This window comes from Nelumbo lutea, chromosome 3 (genome assembly GCF_056320005.1).
Source record: "Nelumbo lutea isolate HS-2025 chromosome 3, American lotus-T2T, whole genome shotgun sequence".
NCBI lineage: Eukaryota > Viridiplantae > Streptophyta > Magnoliopsida > Proteales > Nelumbonaceae > Nelumbo > Nelumbo lutea.
This window is the reverse complement of record NC_142686.1, coordinates 33,071,896-33,088,098: the sequence shown is the minus strand read 5'-3', so window position 1 is coordinate 33,088,098 and position 16,203 is coordinate 33,071,896. Positions and strand designations below refer to the sequence as shown.

Below are 16,203 nucleotides of genomic sequence, written 5' to 3'. Positions count from 1 at the left end.
TTTTACTATATGCTAGCATTAAAATTTCAACTAATCAGTCATAACAAAGAGAAATTACATTAATTTTCATCTATTCATGTTCTATGGTATATGTTTTTAGTAGATATACTTATCATTAATACTTTGATAGCCCTAAATATGTCATTATAATGTAGCTTTCAAGAAAACATCATTCTACTGTGTTACTTTATTAATGGTCCATTTACATTTGAATTATATTGTATCAATTTCTATAAAAAATGCATCGTAGTTGCTGCAACATAACTCAAATATAAACAGACCAGTAATAAATTTCAAAATGCACCCTAATTGGAATCATGATTCAATTTTAATCTAATCTTTTTATGAACTTTAATCGCGGTTTCATCATCATCATCATCATCATAAGTTCATAACAATTGAAATGGTTGAACTAAAAGGCTTATTGTTTTGTTTTTTAGTGAATAAAATTTTAAGAAGGTTTGGGGGGCGCTTCTTAATAAAGCCAAGGTTTTTTTAATCTTGAAGGGCTACACAATGGAAGGGTAGCACATCCCCCAACTCATAACCTCCCCAACCCAGGCTTAGGCAGGATTCAATCTCAAGTCTCCGCTACAACCAAGAGAAGACCTTACCAACTTGCTTTATTCTTAAACTCTAATTGAGCAAAAGATAAAGGAGTAAATCATTGATTGTTATCTTCCTAAAAAAAAATATTGATTGTTATGAGCGCTTAAATCATCTATTAATTTCTACTTCCACCTAAGTCCTTTTGGATCTACCATACTGGCGCAGAACCTCATCATTGGTTCCATAGCCCACTGAACAGCCATCACACTCAGTTAATCTTAATTCCAAATCACCTCTGCCAGCTTTCTCTAATTTTACTATCTATAGGAGATTTGGAGCTACTCATGGGTTTCTTTGTAAATTTGTATATTTCATTGCAGTGTTCTCAAAATCGACCCAGAAATAGAACTGCTTTTGTCTCTGGTTTCTGGGTCAGTGGGTCAACCGTCTGGGTATGGTTCAACTTGTGATGCCACAAATGAAAAACATAAATATAAAATATCCCAAGTAATAATACAATACTATACAAAGAGTATTCTTATTTCTTATTTTTTCATTTATTTTAGACCAAAATCCATTTAAATGTGGGTGTTATTATGATTCATTTTAGATTTCAGAGAAAGATCAAAGAATTGAAACAAGTTTTTTGAATCAAACTGAATCAATATTTTCATTTTATTTTTGATTCAAATAGGTTGAATGAATATTTTCATTAATTTTGATGGGGAAATCTGAATCAATATTTACATTTTATTTTTGAATCAAACTTCGATTGAAAGCCAAAAAAGATATTGACTCAACCGAGGGGATTGAGGAAATCAAACGTCAATATTTTCATTTTGATCCAATTTGAATCCAAAAAAAGGTATTGACACAATCAAACGTACTTTGAGCAAAGGAGAGAAGGAGAGGAGTTCTTGTATAAAGGAAAAGAAGAGATTCAGACTCCAGAGTGAAAAATACAGAGAAAAACACTAAAATGATATGTCGATTGGGTCATTTGGGACATAAATGATCTTTTCAATTTCTTTTATTTTTGTTTTTTAGTTTTTTTTTTTTTTAAATCAAGCTGCGAACCACTGCTTAGGTTGAATGGTTTGATGGTTCAACCATCCAGATCAGCAGTTTTTTACCAAATCAATGGTTTTTCACATAATAGCAGTTTGGGCTTTAAACAGAACCAGCAACATGACTGGTTTTCGGGCCAGATGGTCCAACCACCTGGGTTAACAACAGTTTTGAAAACCTTGCTTTATTGTGATCTCCATCTGTTCTAATTTTACTACTCACCCATCTAAGTATACACATTTCTGCCACACATTCTTTGAACATTCTACTTGATTATATTTTAATTATATGATAATTTATGATATTTATATGTGGTTATTGACTATTAAACTCTTTTTGGAATTTAATTTAATTTAAATTTTTTAAGAATAAGTGGAATTCAAAATTCAGATAAACTTATTTTGTCTAGATATAATTATATAGTTTCTCGCTTAATATTTGATTTTATAGATTTATACCAGTTTATATAGGTTTATACTAGCTTGTATAGAGTTTGATTTGGTGCCCTTGGAGAAGAGTTTGATTCAGTTTGCATCTTGACAGGAAATGCTTAAAAATAAGTGCTTAGGACGACCAAATTCTTCAATAGTTGCCTAGGAGGACCAAAAAAGAAATCAAGATGGAGGCTTTAGGCTATGTTTGAGAATGCTTAAAAATAAGTGTTTATTTGGGCCAGGCCGTACCATTAAGCATTTATTGGTATTTGGGAAATAAGTCCAAAATAAGTGCTTATTTTTTAAGCCAAATTTCTAGTTATTTTAAGTGCTTATACAATAAGCACTTATTCAATTTTTTTTCTTATAAAAATATCCCTAGTTAAAATTTAAAATACCAATTATAAAATTATCCCTAGTTGCATTTTATAAAAGTATTTCCGTAAAAGTGCTTTCATAAAATTATTTTTATAAAAGTACTTCCATAAAAGTGCTTTAATAAAAATATTTTTGTAAATGTACTTCTGTAAAAGTACTTTTATAAAAGTGCTTTTGTAAATAAAAGTTATTTCATAAAAGTAATTTTGTAAAAGTGCTTTCGTAAATTCTAAAAGAAAATGAATGACAAAATAGTCACATGCTTATTGGAGGAAAAGACTACCAAACGTCCAATATGAAATTAAAAGAAAGTGAAGGACAAAATAGTCACAAATGTTTATTTAAGTGCTTATTGGAGAAAAAGACTACCAAACTCCCAATATGAAATAAGTGCTTATTTTTTAAAATAAACACAAATGCTTATTTAAAATAAGCACTTAAAAAAGTTGGGTGCCAAATGCAAATAAGTGCTTATTCGAATAAACACTTGTTTTTAAGCACTTATTCAATAAACACTCCCAAACATGGTCTCACAAGAAAACACAACTATTATAACATGCTCTCAGCCCAATAAAAAATTGCCCCATAAAATAAATGTTCAAAGTATAACTATATAGTATAACAATAGTTAGAAAAGACAATTTTAAGAGCCTTATTGCATATGCTTAAGATATGCATGGATGAGATAGAAAAATTGAGATACACATGGATATGCTATGGGCAATACTCAAATAAATCCTGGAAAAAATACATCCAAACAATTAAACTTAAATCTAAAATAAGTGTGGTAGTGGATGTGCATAAAAACAAATAGTTTAATAAACGAAAGTGTAAATTATCAAGATAAACTAAGAAAATGTGGGAAATAATAAAAGAATTAAAATACTTTAAAAATTACTAATTTCAACGATCAATCAATTATTTCATTTCTTTTTTATTTTCCTATTAATAGAGTATCAATAAAATAAGTTGATAAAAATGACAACGAACAACTAAATTTTAACAAATTGTAGTGGCGTAGCGATAAAAAATTCCAATGCTCGGCACCAATACAAAATATTGACATATTTTAATATTTTCATGATATATTTCCATTTTCATGGGCACCAATACAAAATATTATTGAAATTGACACATGACATGATAAATTTGCAACAGTATTGCAAATATGTGGAGCAATGGTATCATTAACTGCCCAAGAAGACAATAACCATTTCATCCAGCTCAAAATTCTTGGATGTGACTTTAAATATTGGCTTTTGTTTAGGTAACAGATTATTTGGTTGATCTTTTAGGATCATTTACACAAGAGTATGAATTTTGCTTGAACTTGCTCTGTTATGTAGGTTTAAATCTTAAAGCATGTGGAAAAAATTCCAATGTTTTACTGTGAGTTAACATTAGTTTCTTAGTTTTGTTTGATGGTTTTAAACAAAATAATAATACGAAGAAGTATAGAATTGCTTCCTTTACCATTTCATAAAATATCATTGTGTATTTCCACATATTTCCCAATATCTCTAAGCAAGATCTGTTTAGTATTAACAAAATAAAAGTTGTGGGAAAGAAGAGAGGGAAGAGTGATTGCATACATATTAGAAAAAGAAGAGAATGGTCTGCCAATTGGAAAGAAAAGCTTAATCTCCCAATTAGCCAGATTTCTTTACATAGAATATAGTGATCCACTTAAATAAAAGAGAAACAACAATTCTGCCTCATTGAAGTAACAAAATTGAACTTGTTTTTACCCTTGATCGACTACTAATTGATTGTCCACCCATTAGGCTGGTCAGTGGTGAGTGTTCCTCCTTACCACTTCCTACAGTTTTTGTCGCATATTACCTTTGATCCCCAATCTTGCTGCCCCTGTATTCCTGAAAAAGAATGGCTACCATTTTGGTGATGTCCTCCTTTACCACCTCCTTCTGGGCATTTTCATCCACACTCTCAATGCTCGGCTCATCTGAATCCCATAGCCTGAATCATCAAAGTCCACTTGATGAGCATCTAATCATCTCCCCCTTCCTCGTCCATTTTATCTAGGGTTAGGGCAATTTCCATTTCTGCTGTTGCAAGGTTTGATCAGTCTCCACTGAAGAGGGCTTGCTGCAGCCTTCGATACAATGGCCTCTTTCAGGCCCATGTAATGAAAGGTGGACGATGATAAATCCCTTTTGTTGTCCATTTGGAACTAGACCAGGCATGTGATCACTTAATCTCACACTGGCTCACCCTTGGGACCTGCTCAAGCCACTAGTGTCTCATCATCATCTAAGTCCTCCCAACAGTATGGGTCAGCTACATGAATCCTGTTTTCTCATTCCATTTTGTTCAGTATCATATCCGTCATTAGATTATGAGCACTTAAATAATTTCTTACTACCTCCACCCAAGTCCTTGTCAGTCTAAACCTAGCTCTTCTAGCCCCTTCAACTTGTAACAGATTGTTTCTTCCAATGGGTGCTGCAAAGTCTTCCATGCACATCAAGCCACTAGTGATCTGGTTCAGTTAAACTCACCTGGTAGATGAGTTTATTAAGCCATTCTCAACTGGCCAGCTGTCATCCTTTTTACCTTCCATTAACATGCAGAGAATCCTCTGAGCCATATGGAACATCTAGAGAAAAGAGAAGATGAGATTTTACCAAAAAAGATAGAGTGACCATAAAGAAAATGGTTCTTAGATGATGCCTCTTAATCCACCAAAAATATAATGTTTATCTCATCTTTAAGTACAAAATCCATGGTCAGCCACTCAGACAAAAAGTCCATGTAGATCTCCTGGAGCAAAAGTCACCTTATGAATACAAAAGGGTGAACATTTTAGTGTGGATCCAAAACCATTTCAGTATATCTAAATTATGTAGAATTACCCAGTAGTGCCTGTTTAAACAGTCATTTCCAGTCAGGCATATTCAATGTAACCACTTGTCAATTCCAGGTCCCAGTTGTGTCATCACCTGGTATGAAACTATGAATTCATTCCCTCTATTAGTGGACTTACAAAGAATCAAGAAAGAATGTTAAGCATAAATAAAGCTCATGTCTTTCTGGATAATATTCAACTTGATGGAGTACTTATGATTTTCAAATAAAAGGGCCATCCAGCAATTTCATGGTCATCGTATTAAACAAACAATTTCTGGCCCATGAGATCTCCAAGATGGGGAATCCAATCATAGGCCTCCTTCTGCAGATATAATTGTATGTACAACTATGCAATTGGCTGATACAGAAAACTTCAATATGCAACTGCATTGTTGATTGCTGTCACAAGAGGAACTGTTTTAAAATTTCAACTACTGGATTAACTTTAAAACCTTCTTTGAGATTAGACCCCTCTCAACCATGTGATCCCAAAACAGGCCTAAGATGCTGCTGTCACCGACATAGGAAGCAGTAAAAGATTTGTAGATTTTAAGTGTTATCATCAATTTCCTCTTAGCCATGTCATCAAACATCTCTGAAGCAGCAATTGACTTCCCAGCTTTCATATATGCAAAGGCCATACTGGTGTACACAACGCTATCTCCTGAAATTCCCTTTCCTTGCATAAGATGGAAAACCTTTTGAGCACAGTCAATATTTTCCCTCTTACACAGCTTTCGTATAAGCGCCCTGTAAACTGAGACATCTACACATAGGCCTCTTTTCACAAGCTCATCAGGGAGTTTTACAACAGTTTCTTCATTGCCTTGGTTGCAGTATCCATCCACAATCCAAGAATAAGTGTAATAACTCGGACAATATCCTGCACTCAATTGGTCATAACTTACAAGAGTTACGATTAGAATCCTTGAATCTCAATAAGATGTTCACTGGTTATTAATGAAAATCATGGGAACCAGACATTTAAACAATGACCAACATAATCAAAGCAGTTCATTATTTACCAGAAATTGATGCATTAGATTCACTTGCAAGATGTAACCCAGTCACATGTTTTACAAGATTTGCAATAAAACCCTTGAATCTCAAATAAGATATACACTTATTACAAGTGAAAATTACATGCACCAAGTGTCTCAAGAAATGACAATTATGTAACTAGAGCAGATATTGATGCATCTGACTCACTTGTAAGTAGTAACTCATTCAAAGGTCTGGTTGGGGAAAAATTAAATAACTTATATATCCATTAAGTTGCTTTTGATATTAGTTGTATTTGGATTTCATATCCTCCATCCAAGAAGTGTCTGGTATTAGTAGGGAAAAAATATTTTCTTTATCCATTATATGGTGTATGATATTAGCATCTTTATCCAAAAGAAAAAAAAAAAAGAAATATAAGTCCTTTATCTGCTATTCTACACAAATGCAAGTTCATGATGGATTACTACAGGAAAACCTCAGGTTGCTATGAGGAGGGATGACCGTGGGGTCATTTTTTAAATGGGATTCTTAGGACTGTCAGTAATAAAATTACAGTTTAATGGCTAAAAATAAAGCAGACAATCATTTTATATTCAGTGGAAAGTAGGGGGTCAAACTAATGGACAATCTTTGTTGTAACAGTAAGATGGGGGATGGAGAAGTAGGATGGCATAGAAGAGTTGTTAAAGAAAAACTAAAACTAACTTGAAACCTGTGCTGAAGCCATTTGGAAAATAAAGGGCTATCCTCTTTGCAGATGGAGAAATCACAGAAATAGATGCTAAGTCCCCTCAGACAGGGGAGTGGTAGCCATTTCAAGATGGGTTTTCCACCATCAACTCAGTCTTAGACCATTGCTTTTTGAAAGTGATACAAATTGGGATCACTGTCCTCCCAGACCTCTCTTTCAACCTCTGGAAAACAGAAATCCTGAGAAGCATCAGAAATATGTGTGGAGTGTTTGTGGCAGTGCAAGAACAATGGAGAAGACACCCAGAGACTGATTGACGTGATCCAAAAAGAGTTATCAGCTTGACCATTAAATCAAGTGAAATTAAACAGTTGAGAAAGGAAATGAAGAACAAGAGTAAAAATAACAACAGATCTGAACCGTCAAAAAAATCTGATGGTCAAGTTTAAAACCAAAGACTGTTCATAGGTGAAAAGTCAACTGAGGTCTCAGAAAGGTTGTGTTGATAAAAACGAGTCAGTTCTGTTGAGGAGGGCATAAGATTGAGAGAATACTTGAGGTTTTTTTTGTTAATAATCATAAAAGGGACATATTAGTCTTTTTCTTGCCTTGTATTAAATTAGTATTTAACTTAATGGAGTTGGGCATGCCCCCTAATACAGTTTTCTTCTCCCCAATTATTCTTTACTCTATTTTCTTTGAGTCTAATCACAATATACAAGAGCCTATTTGGTATAAAAGCAGTCCTGAAGATTCTCAGGGCCTGACACACCTCCTGAGACAGTACTAAGGGCATTGACTATACGCATTAGCAGCCATACTGTTGTTGACTGTCATATGAAAACCCTACATCCTGGTAGATGATGATTTTAGTGATTTTAGGGTAATCTTCATACATGTTTCAAGCCTGTTTGAAGGCATTTGACATTTTTTTATGAATTTTATGGTGAAAAGTTGAGAAAATTACAGATCTGGTTTTTTAATTGTTGCAGTCAGATGGTGCCAATAAAAAAACGAAAAAGGAGATTTTTTCAGGCAGATGGTCAATGATCTGTAAATGGGATTTGTTCTATTTGACCCAATACATATTTATGGAGACAAGGAAAGTGGACTGAGATTTTTTGGATGCTTGGAGAATATTTGACGAAACTTTTTATACATACACATTGCTGCCTAGCTTCTATATTTGACTGTTCATGTCTGAACTAGTACTATAGATGACATCAGACATTACCAACATGTTTCGTTGAGGGATTCTTACCTCCTAGTTTCTGTTGGTAGTCTAGAGTTTCAATTGTGTGCCTTCCATTCTACCCAGTTTCTTGTGGAAGCCCTATAACTGGAAAATTAAGATTCTAGTGTAGGGGGAACTCAAGCTTCACTGAAGCATTGCTACAGATCAGGAGAGAAGACTCCAAGACTTGGTTTTGCATCAGTGGGTCTTGGGACAACACTGATTTAGTGATTACAACTGTTAAGTTGGATGCAACCAACTACATAGAGTGGGAATGTTATGCCAAACTCTCCATTGGTGTTAGGAGTAAAATATGTTTCCTCATTGGGAAGGAAATGGAGCCCAGTCCTGATGATCCTAACCATGCTAGCTAGGTGAGAGTAGGAAAACCTCGTGCTGACGTTTTAACTGGTAGGATCAATGAAGCCACATATTGCTTGGAATTGTATGTTCTTGGATACAACTAAGGAGATTAGGAATGTACTATCACAAAATTATCCTCAGGTGGAAAACACTACCAGAGCATACCAGTTAAGAAGGGAAGTGAGGAGTTTTTGCTAGGGAGAGTTGCTTGTATTTATGTACTTCTCATCTTTAAAGTCATAATAGGAGATAGACCACTGAGAAGCTGAACAGTGGCATTGTGCTAAGGATGCAAAACAGTGTAAGAAGTTAGAGAAAAAGAATAGGGTGTTTGAATTTTTGGCAGGGTTACATCTAAAATATGATTACACTATACAGAAAATCTTTAGCAAGTAGATTGAGTTTACTACATACATATTGTTTAGATTAAGCAGAAGAGAGTTGTAGGATTGCTTTGAAACATCAATCACATATAATACCACATTGTTTTAGTGTCTACTGTCTACTGTCTCAACAGAAAGGAGAAGATGGGAAGGTGGTTCAAGATCATAATCCTAAAGAGGTAGTATCTGATTAGTGTAAAAGGTTGTGGCATACCTGAGAGAAGTGTTGGAAGCTGAGTCCCCACTTGAGGGCCAGCCAAATTCAAGGGAGGAGTAGTAATTTTAAGGCAATAAAAAACAATAACGGATCAGAAAATAAAGGTACAAAGATAAGAAAGGAAGAAGGAAAAATTACGGAGAGAGAGAGAAAGAGAGAGAGAGAGAGAGAAAGAGAGAGAGAGAGAGAGAGAGAGTTGCGATTGTCTTGGATCACATGCCCCATCAATTTCACTTATATTAGTATGGTGAGAATTACAAAAAAATCCCTATTATTCCAACATAATTACGTTTATTCAAAATGAAAATAATTTGACTGAATTGCCCCTAAACCTTGCAACACTCCCCGTCAAGTTGAGAATAAATGTCATACATGCCCAGCTTGCTTAGGTTATGTTTTAACTTGGGTTTAAGAACTCCTTTAGTCGAACAGCCAGCTAGCTGGTCTTTTGATCTCATAAATGGTACACTTCTCATTTACATCACACTCCTTGATGAAATGTCTATCCATCTCAATGTGCTTTATAGTTTGTACAATTGTGTTGAACTTGATTATAGGCAATATAGTTGGCAGTTTGAATATCACAATACAGTTTCATAGGCTTCTCAAGTTGTATGCTAATCTCTGCCAATAAAGTCTTCAACCATAAGAATTTGGAAACACCATGTGGCATAGCCCTATATGCTTTAGTACTAAATCAAGCAACTACCAGCAGCTTCTTACTCCATGAGACTAAATTTCCCCCAACAAATGCACAATAGCTTGAAGTAGAGTGTCTGTCATTAATAGACTGAGCCCAATCAACATCAGTATACTTATTCCCTCTCTTCTCTTAATTTAATGAAAATGATGTTATTGATAAAAAAAAAATCAACATCAGTATACACCTCCACATTAATATGCCCATGATTAGAGTAATGATGACCTTTCCGAGGAGCACCCTTCAAATAACACCAGATTCATTCCATTGCTTGCATATGAGAAGTTCTTGGCTAATGCATGTATGGACTACCACACTAACAATAGAGACATCTGGCTAGGCCAAACAAAGATGGAACAACCTGCCAACCAACCTCTGATACTGTCCTCTATTAGGCAACAACTCACCTTTGTTCACTCCAAAATAGTTAGGATCTACAGGAATGTCAATAGGCTTTGCTCCCGATTTCCTTGTCTCCTTAAGGTCTAGAACAAATTTTCTCTAAGAGATAACAATCCTTTCATAGATCTGGCCACCTTAAGGTCAATGCCAAGAAAATAGTTAAGAGATCCAAGGCTCTCAATCTCAGATGGATTATTAACAGAAACCACAACATCATCCACATATACAATAAACAATGTAATTGAGTGCTCAAATCTCTTAGTAAAGAGTGTGTTGTTAGCATGAGATTGTGTGAACACAATCTTTTGATTCCTCCAAACTTGTCAAACTAAGCACATGGTGGCTGTTTTAGTGCATATATATCCTTTCAAACTCTGCATGCTTTCTCTAATTTGAGTTTCTAATTTAATTTAAAAAATCAAATCAGGTTTAATTTGTAATTAACAACTTATTTCATCTAAAATGATGTGACCGACACCATTGAAAGTCTTTCTAATGAGTCTTTTATTTGAATTAGAAAGACCAATATGGGTCCCATATCTTTTGAAGTGGTTATTTATTTATTTATTTATTTTTTATGGGTAACCACATGTCTGAGGAGAAAGCTTCTATTTATGAGTGAAAAGTACCCACTCCTTGGATGCTATTTGTAGGATGGAGATGTAAGGCTAGGTTGGGGAGCGGTCTCTTTGAAAGACGAAGAGAGGCCTCGAGAATGAGGGAAGGTGAAGGTCATTAGGTAGAGGGCTTAGAAAACGAGAGGGTTGTAGATACTCGAGAGTATCAGTAACAAATGCTTAGGATCGGACAAGTTCTAATGTGACGAGGATCTCTATTTATGGAGGAGGTCCCCATATCCTAAAAGGTAGGAGATTAAGATATTCGCTCCGTATTGGGGAAGGGAATATTTAATTCGCTGTCAATCATTGGGTGCGCTACTGAGGTATCGCCACGTGTATCATGAGGATCTTCTCAAGGATTGGCTTTTCTTATCCTTGAGATTCCTTATTACTCACGTGTGCTACTACCTTTTTGCGCGTCATAACTAATCCATGTGGCAACGGTGACGTCATCATTCGGTGGTTGGTATTTCGTCAACCCTACGTGGCGGCTTGCAAAGTCCTTTGCCGTCTTGGATTCGTGTGTGTTTGGGCACACGCAGGCCTCGCCGTGTGCTTGGCCTACTGCCTTTTCTATCCCGTTATCCAAAGCGGGCTCGCAGGTTGTGAGTTCATCGCATGTTATAGCGGCTGTGGCTTCATCACACACTTAGGTGTGTTTGGGTCTCTTGGACGGGTCTTTCTGAGGTTTATTTAAGTTCGGGCGTTAATTGAACTTGGTGAGCCGTGGGTTTATCACAGCTTTGCTTAAAGTTTTGTGGGTTCATCGCAAAGGTGGCGGTGTACCGCAAGTTCATCGCAGCATGGGGGTTGATTGCAATCTGCTTGTAAGTGCTTCTACGGTATTACTCTTGGTGTCTAAGTGTTCTTTGAGGGTCTGGGTGAGCTGTACACACCTACACTATTTCTTGAAAAAATAGAATGTCATGTTTTGAAGGATGAGCTCTCTAATCGGAGGGCTTAACTTTAATACACACACATGTTTTTTCTTTTTTTTTGATCGGCAACACAGAAGAAAATCTTCCCTTTAGGAACCTTAACCAACTCCCATGTTCTTAAGTAAGGCATCCATCTCCTGGGTCATCACCTCCTTCACTTAGGATCCTACATTGCCTAAGTAATAGTATGGTGAATAAACACAAAAGAAATAACAAAGAGAAAAGCATAGTAGGAAGGTGATAGAGCATGATAGGACTTAATAGAAACAACTATTTGCTGATTTGCTCGGTTCAAGAGTTTCCAACCCAAGCCTAACCCGAGGTCTAACCAAACCAACTAGGCTTGGAAACCAGTTTGACTCAGTCAGGTACGCATTTGGACTAGCTAAAGTGGCACCTTTAAACTCATACCTAAGCATTGTGACTTACAAAAACTTTGATGGTTAATGGTGGCACTCAATTTTGGAGAATCCTTAGTTTGGTAAGCTTTGGGAACTTATAGGTTTTCATCATAGTTGTCAAGGTGATGCCTAGGCAATAAGCCACTCATGGAGGGCCACCTTGCTTAATTGCCAAGATATGTTTTACATGTTACTTTTGGATACTTTTATATTCTTAACTTTTTGAGACTATAATATACATTTTTGAACTAAATTATTCAGTTTGTGAGTTGAAATATTAGTTTCTTTTTATTATTTTTCTTATTTGTTAGGGTTCAATCAACACGTATACTGTCTTGAACCCTCGAAGACTTCAAAAGCTGAACTGATAGACAAGGAAGAACTCAAAATTTTGTCCAATCAACACATATTGATTATTATTTTGTCAGTGCTATTGTTGTTGTTGTTCTTTTTTCATCCTTTCTTTTCTTCTTTTCCTATGACAAAAATAGAGGCTCAGCCCCTCTATTTTCTAAAATTCATTTTCTTTCTTCCATTTTTTCATGAATGTGTTGATTTTTTTTTTTTTTTTTATGTTCTAAATGAAGTTTATACATTTTTTGTGAAGATTATAGACAATTAATAGTGAAAGATGGTTGCTGTTATTGAACACCTAGGGACTCACCCAAGGATTCATGGCTTTTACTCAAAAAAAAAAAAAAAAAAAATCCATCACCTAGGCAATTAGGTGACATGGTACCCCCTATCACCTAGCCTCACTTTGACACCTTGAAAACAATGGTTTCCATGTAGATTCTATTCATGCACATATAAGTGGCAAACTGCCATAGTGCCACTAATTGTTTAAAAACAGTTTAAGCAACACAAAATGCTTAAGGGTCTATTTTTGTTAAATGTTAACAAAAAATTCATAAATAGACTTAGCAGGTCTAGAGTCTGGGGTGATAAAATTTGTAGGCTGCATTGTGGTTATAGTAACTAATCAACCATATACCTACTCCTAGATATAACCATGGTTCACAATATTGGCAATATTTGGTGATGTATCCCTGAAATATCCCCATTTAAAATTTAAAACTTTATTTACAAATTTAAAAAGAGGTACTTGATTAATATACTATATATTTAAAATTTTAGAACATTGTTAAAAACTTTTCAATATTTCATTAAAATCATCATAACTTTTTAAAATTTTTTTCCTAAAAGAACTAGCAGGGAATTGGTGACTGGATAATTAGCTTACTACTTTCCTATGATTCACTCACTAAGTCACTATAGTTCAAAAGAAAATGAAAAAATGCATATAACTACAAAAGAGTATTCTCAATATAATCAAAACATATAGTAACAATAAAGATAAAAGTTAATAATTGACATATATAAATAAGAGAAGATGGCTAAAGACCAAAAGGGAGACAAAGAGAAACATACCTATTACAGTCTCCTAATTTTTCCTATTTGATTTATATAGTTCTTTGCTATGGTTTTCAGTTTCAAATGTGCAATTATATTTCTTCTAATAATCTCTTGAAGGTTTATTAACTAATTCTGTGTTTCTAGAAAACTTTACTAATTTTTTAGATTTTCCAAATATCTTAGTGAAATATTTCTGAAATTTCTCCAACTCTACATGGCGAAATGTTCATTGATATCGAAATTAAGAACCATGGATATACCTTTAACTTTAATAATAAATATCCAGATGTAAATTTCTACACTTACAACTGAAAAAATTGATATCAGTAATAAACCAATTTTCAAATCCTCCTTTTCTCTTGTCAAGAACTCTATTAATACATTTTGAATAAAACCAACCAAGTTCAAACATACCTGCATCAAGCATACCAAATAGGAGTTCTTTTGCTTTATCCATTTCCAGGACCTTGCAAAACCCATGAATCAGAGCCTTGTAAGTGAACTGGTCAAGGGACAATCCAGCTTCTAACATCTTAATCTTCACCCTACATGCAGAATCCATATCTCCAATCTTGCAGTAAGCATTAATCAATGTGTTGCAGGTTATGTTATCAGGTTCAACCTTCCTGCCACTCATTTCGCGCAAGAGATTATTTGCAGCTCTCATCTTGCCTTCTTCGCACAACTTACGGAGGATTGAATTATATGTAATAACCCCAGGGTGCAACCCTTTTGCTTCCATTTCCTCACGCAATCTTAAAGCTGCCTCCACATCATTCACTCTGCAATATCCATCAATCAGTGTAGTGTATGTTATCTGGTTGGGGGTTGCACCTTTAATCTCCCTAAAATTCCTTGAAGCTTCCCTCATTCTGCCCTCTCTACAGAACCCATAAATAAGGGAGTTATAGGTAACAATATCAGGATGTATTCCTTCTCTCTCCATTCTCTCTTGAGCAGACAAAGCCTCATAATGCATACCATTCTTGCAGAATAGTGAGATCAATGTGTTGTAAGTGAAAAGGTCTGGGAAAATACCCTTTGACTCCATCTCATTCAACAATATCTCTGCCTTCTCCACATCCCCAGACTTACAGCAAGCATGGATCAAGACATTGTAGATGTGGATATTTGGGACAATCCCAATACGGAGCATCTTTTTGTAGGTTTTCCATGCCTTATCAGTGAGTCCAGCTTTCACCAATGCACTCAAGATTGCACTACAGGCATGTAGATGAGGTCTGAACCCATTGGTCTTCATTTGTTCAAACACTTGCAGTGCATCTTGAGTCATTTTTGATTGAGCATAAAAGATCACAAGCCAACTTAGAATTTGTGAGTTTGAATTAGGGTCACTCTGGCTACTTATAAGTGCACTAAGCACCAAAGGTGACGAAAGGAAATCCCTAAAAGCAATTCTTTTGAGCAACTCCTGTGCAGTTGTATACTGTTTTTGCTCAGTGAGGATATGAACCATGGTCCAATTAGGCTGTAAAGACTGCTTGTAATGAGGAAGGGATTCTACCCACTTGAAGAAAGCCCAACAAAGAGGGCCGTCTAAGGAGAGATAGAGCAAAATCCGGTTCACAAGAGAGGGTGTAAAGCAATGAGACATCTTGGGTTTCAATAGGTTGAGCCAGTTTCCCTTCATAAGGACAGCACAGACACTTTGAGCAAACTTATTCTCATTTCTTTGAGATGTCACAGAAGCCATTTTGATGAAAGCCCTTCAGTTGTCCAAAACTCTAAATCTACAGAAGAAAAAACAAAAAAGAACATCTACTTACTGTATTGCAGATTAGACAATAAGCAAGAAATTATAAAACCACATCCATGGAACAATCAGAAAAGCCAGGGGAAAACAGTTATAGATGAAGTAAACAAAAAATGATGAACGGGGTAGATAATCAGTGTTAATGGTCTGGCTTTGATATCGGCGCCTTCAACCTTTTTTGATAAGTTATCAGGGCCTTCAATTACTCGATAAAATATCAGATTATGAAGATGTTTTTGTTCATACAATTAGCAAGTTCAACGGAGATGAAAACGTTGAATCACAGCCTGAACTGAAAATGAATCAACCTACCAAAGATCGGTTTCCTGGACAACGGTCGAGGGTTGATAGAAACTCTCCGAACTAGCCTCGATCACCATTGCTCTTAAATAAGATGTTTTTTGGTAGAGCTGTGTGTGCCTGTTTTTTACTGTTCAATACAACCATTCGAACTTCGAAAGCTCGAAGGTGTTCACCGGGGTTCTGAGTTCTGAATCCTCTGAGTTCTGAAACCAGTTCCTCCCAGGGGTGTAATGGGCCGTCAATGGGCTTAGCACCTATAATTAGGGCTCTAACCGTGCCTGAAGTATAGGCCCAAGCCCGGATCTATGCGGGCCTGGGCCGGGTTTTAGGCCTTTATCACAAAAAAAGGGGACACAGTCTGACGTGGAATGAGAATCGTTTGAGTGGAGTTGAGTCGGACGAATGCTATGCCCTTGGAGTCTGGATCACCTACCAAGATAATGTGTTCCATTCACTACC

At 35.6% G+C, this 16,203-nt stretch overlaps 1 protein-coding gene across 1 annotated transcript; it reads right to left on the bottom strand.

The window, feature by feature from the left end:
• Positions 1-3,909: 3,909 nt before the first annotated feature.
• Positions 3,910-15,974, bottom strand: LOC148864101 (Tetratricopeptide repeat (TPR)-like superfamily protein). Its single transcript, XM_088974970.1, has 3 exons — positions 15,754-15,974; positions 14,082-15,418; positions 3,910-6,180 (listed from the first exon to the last, which is right to left on the bottom strand). Exons 2-3 carry the CDS (start codon positions 15,379-15,381, stop codon positions 5,729-5,731), a joined length of 1,752 nt encoding a protein of 583 aa, XP_088831096.1. The 5' UTR covers positions 15,382-15,418; positions 15,754-15,974; the 3' UTR covers positions 3,910-5,728.
• Positions 15,975-16,203: the final 229 nt, after the last annotated feature.

Coding starts and splice junctions, on each gene's coding strand:
- LOC148864101 (XM_088974970.1), bottom strand. CDS start 15,381: ATGGCTTCTGTGACATCTCAAAGAAATGAGAATAAGTTTGCTCAAAGT. Junction 6,181..14,081: donor ATTTGGTATGCTTGATGCAG/GTATGTTTGAAC, acceptor AATTGAGTGCAG/GATATTGTCCGAGTTATTAC.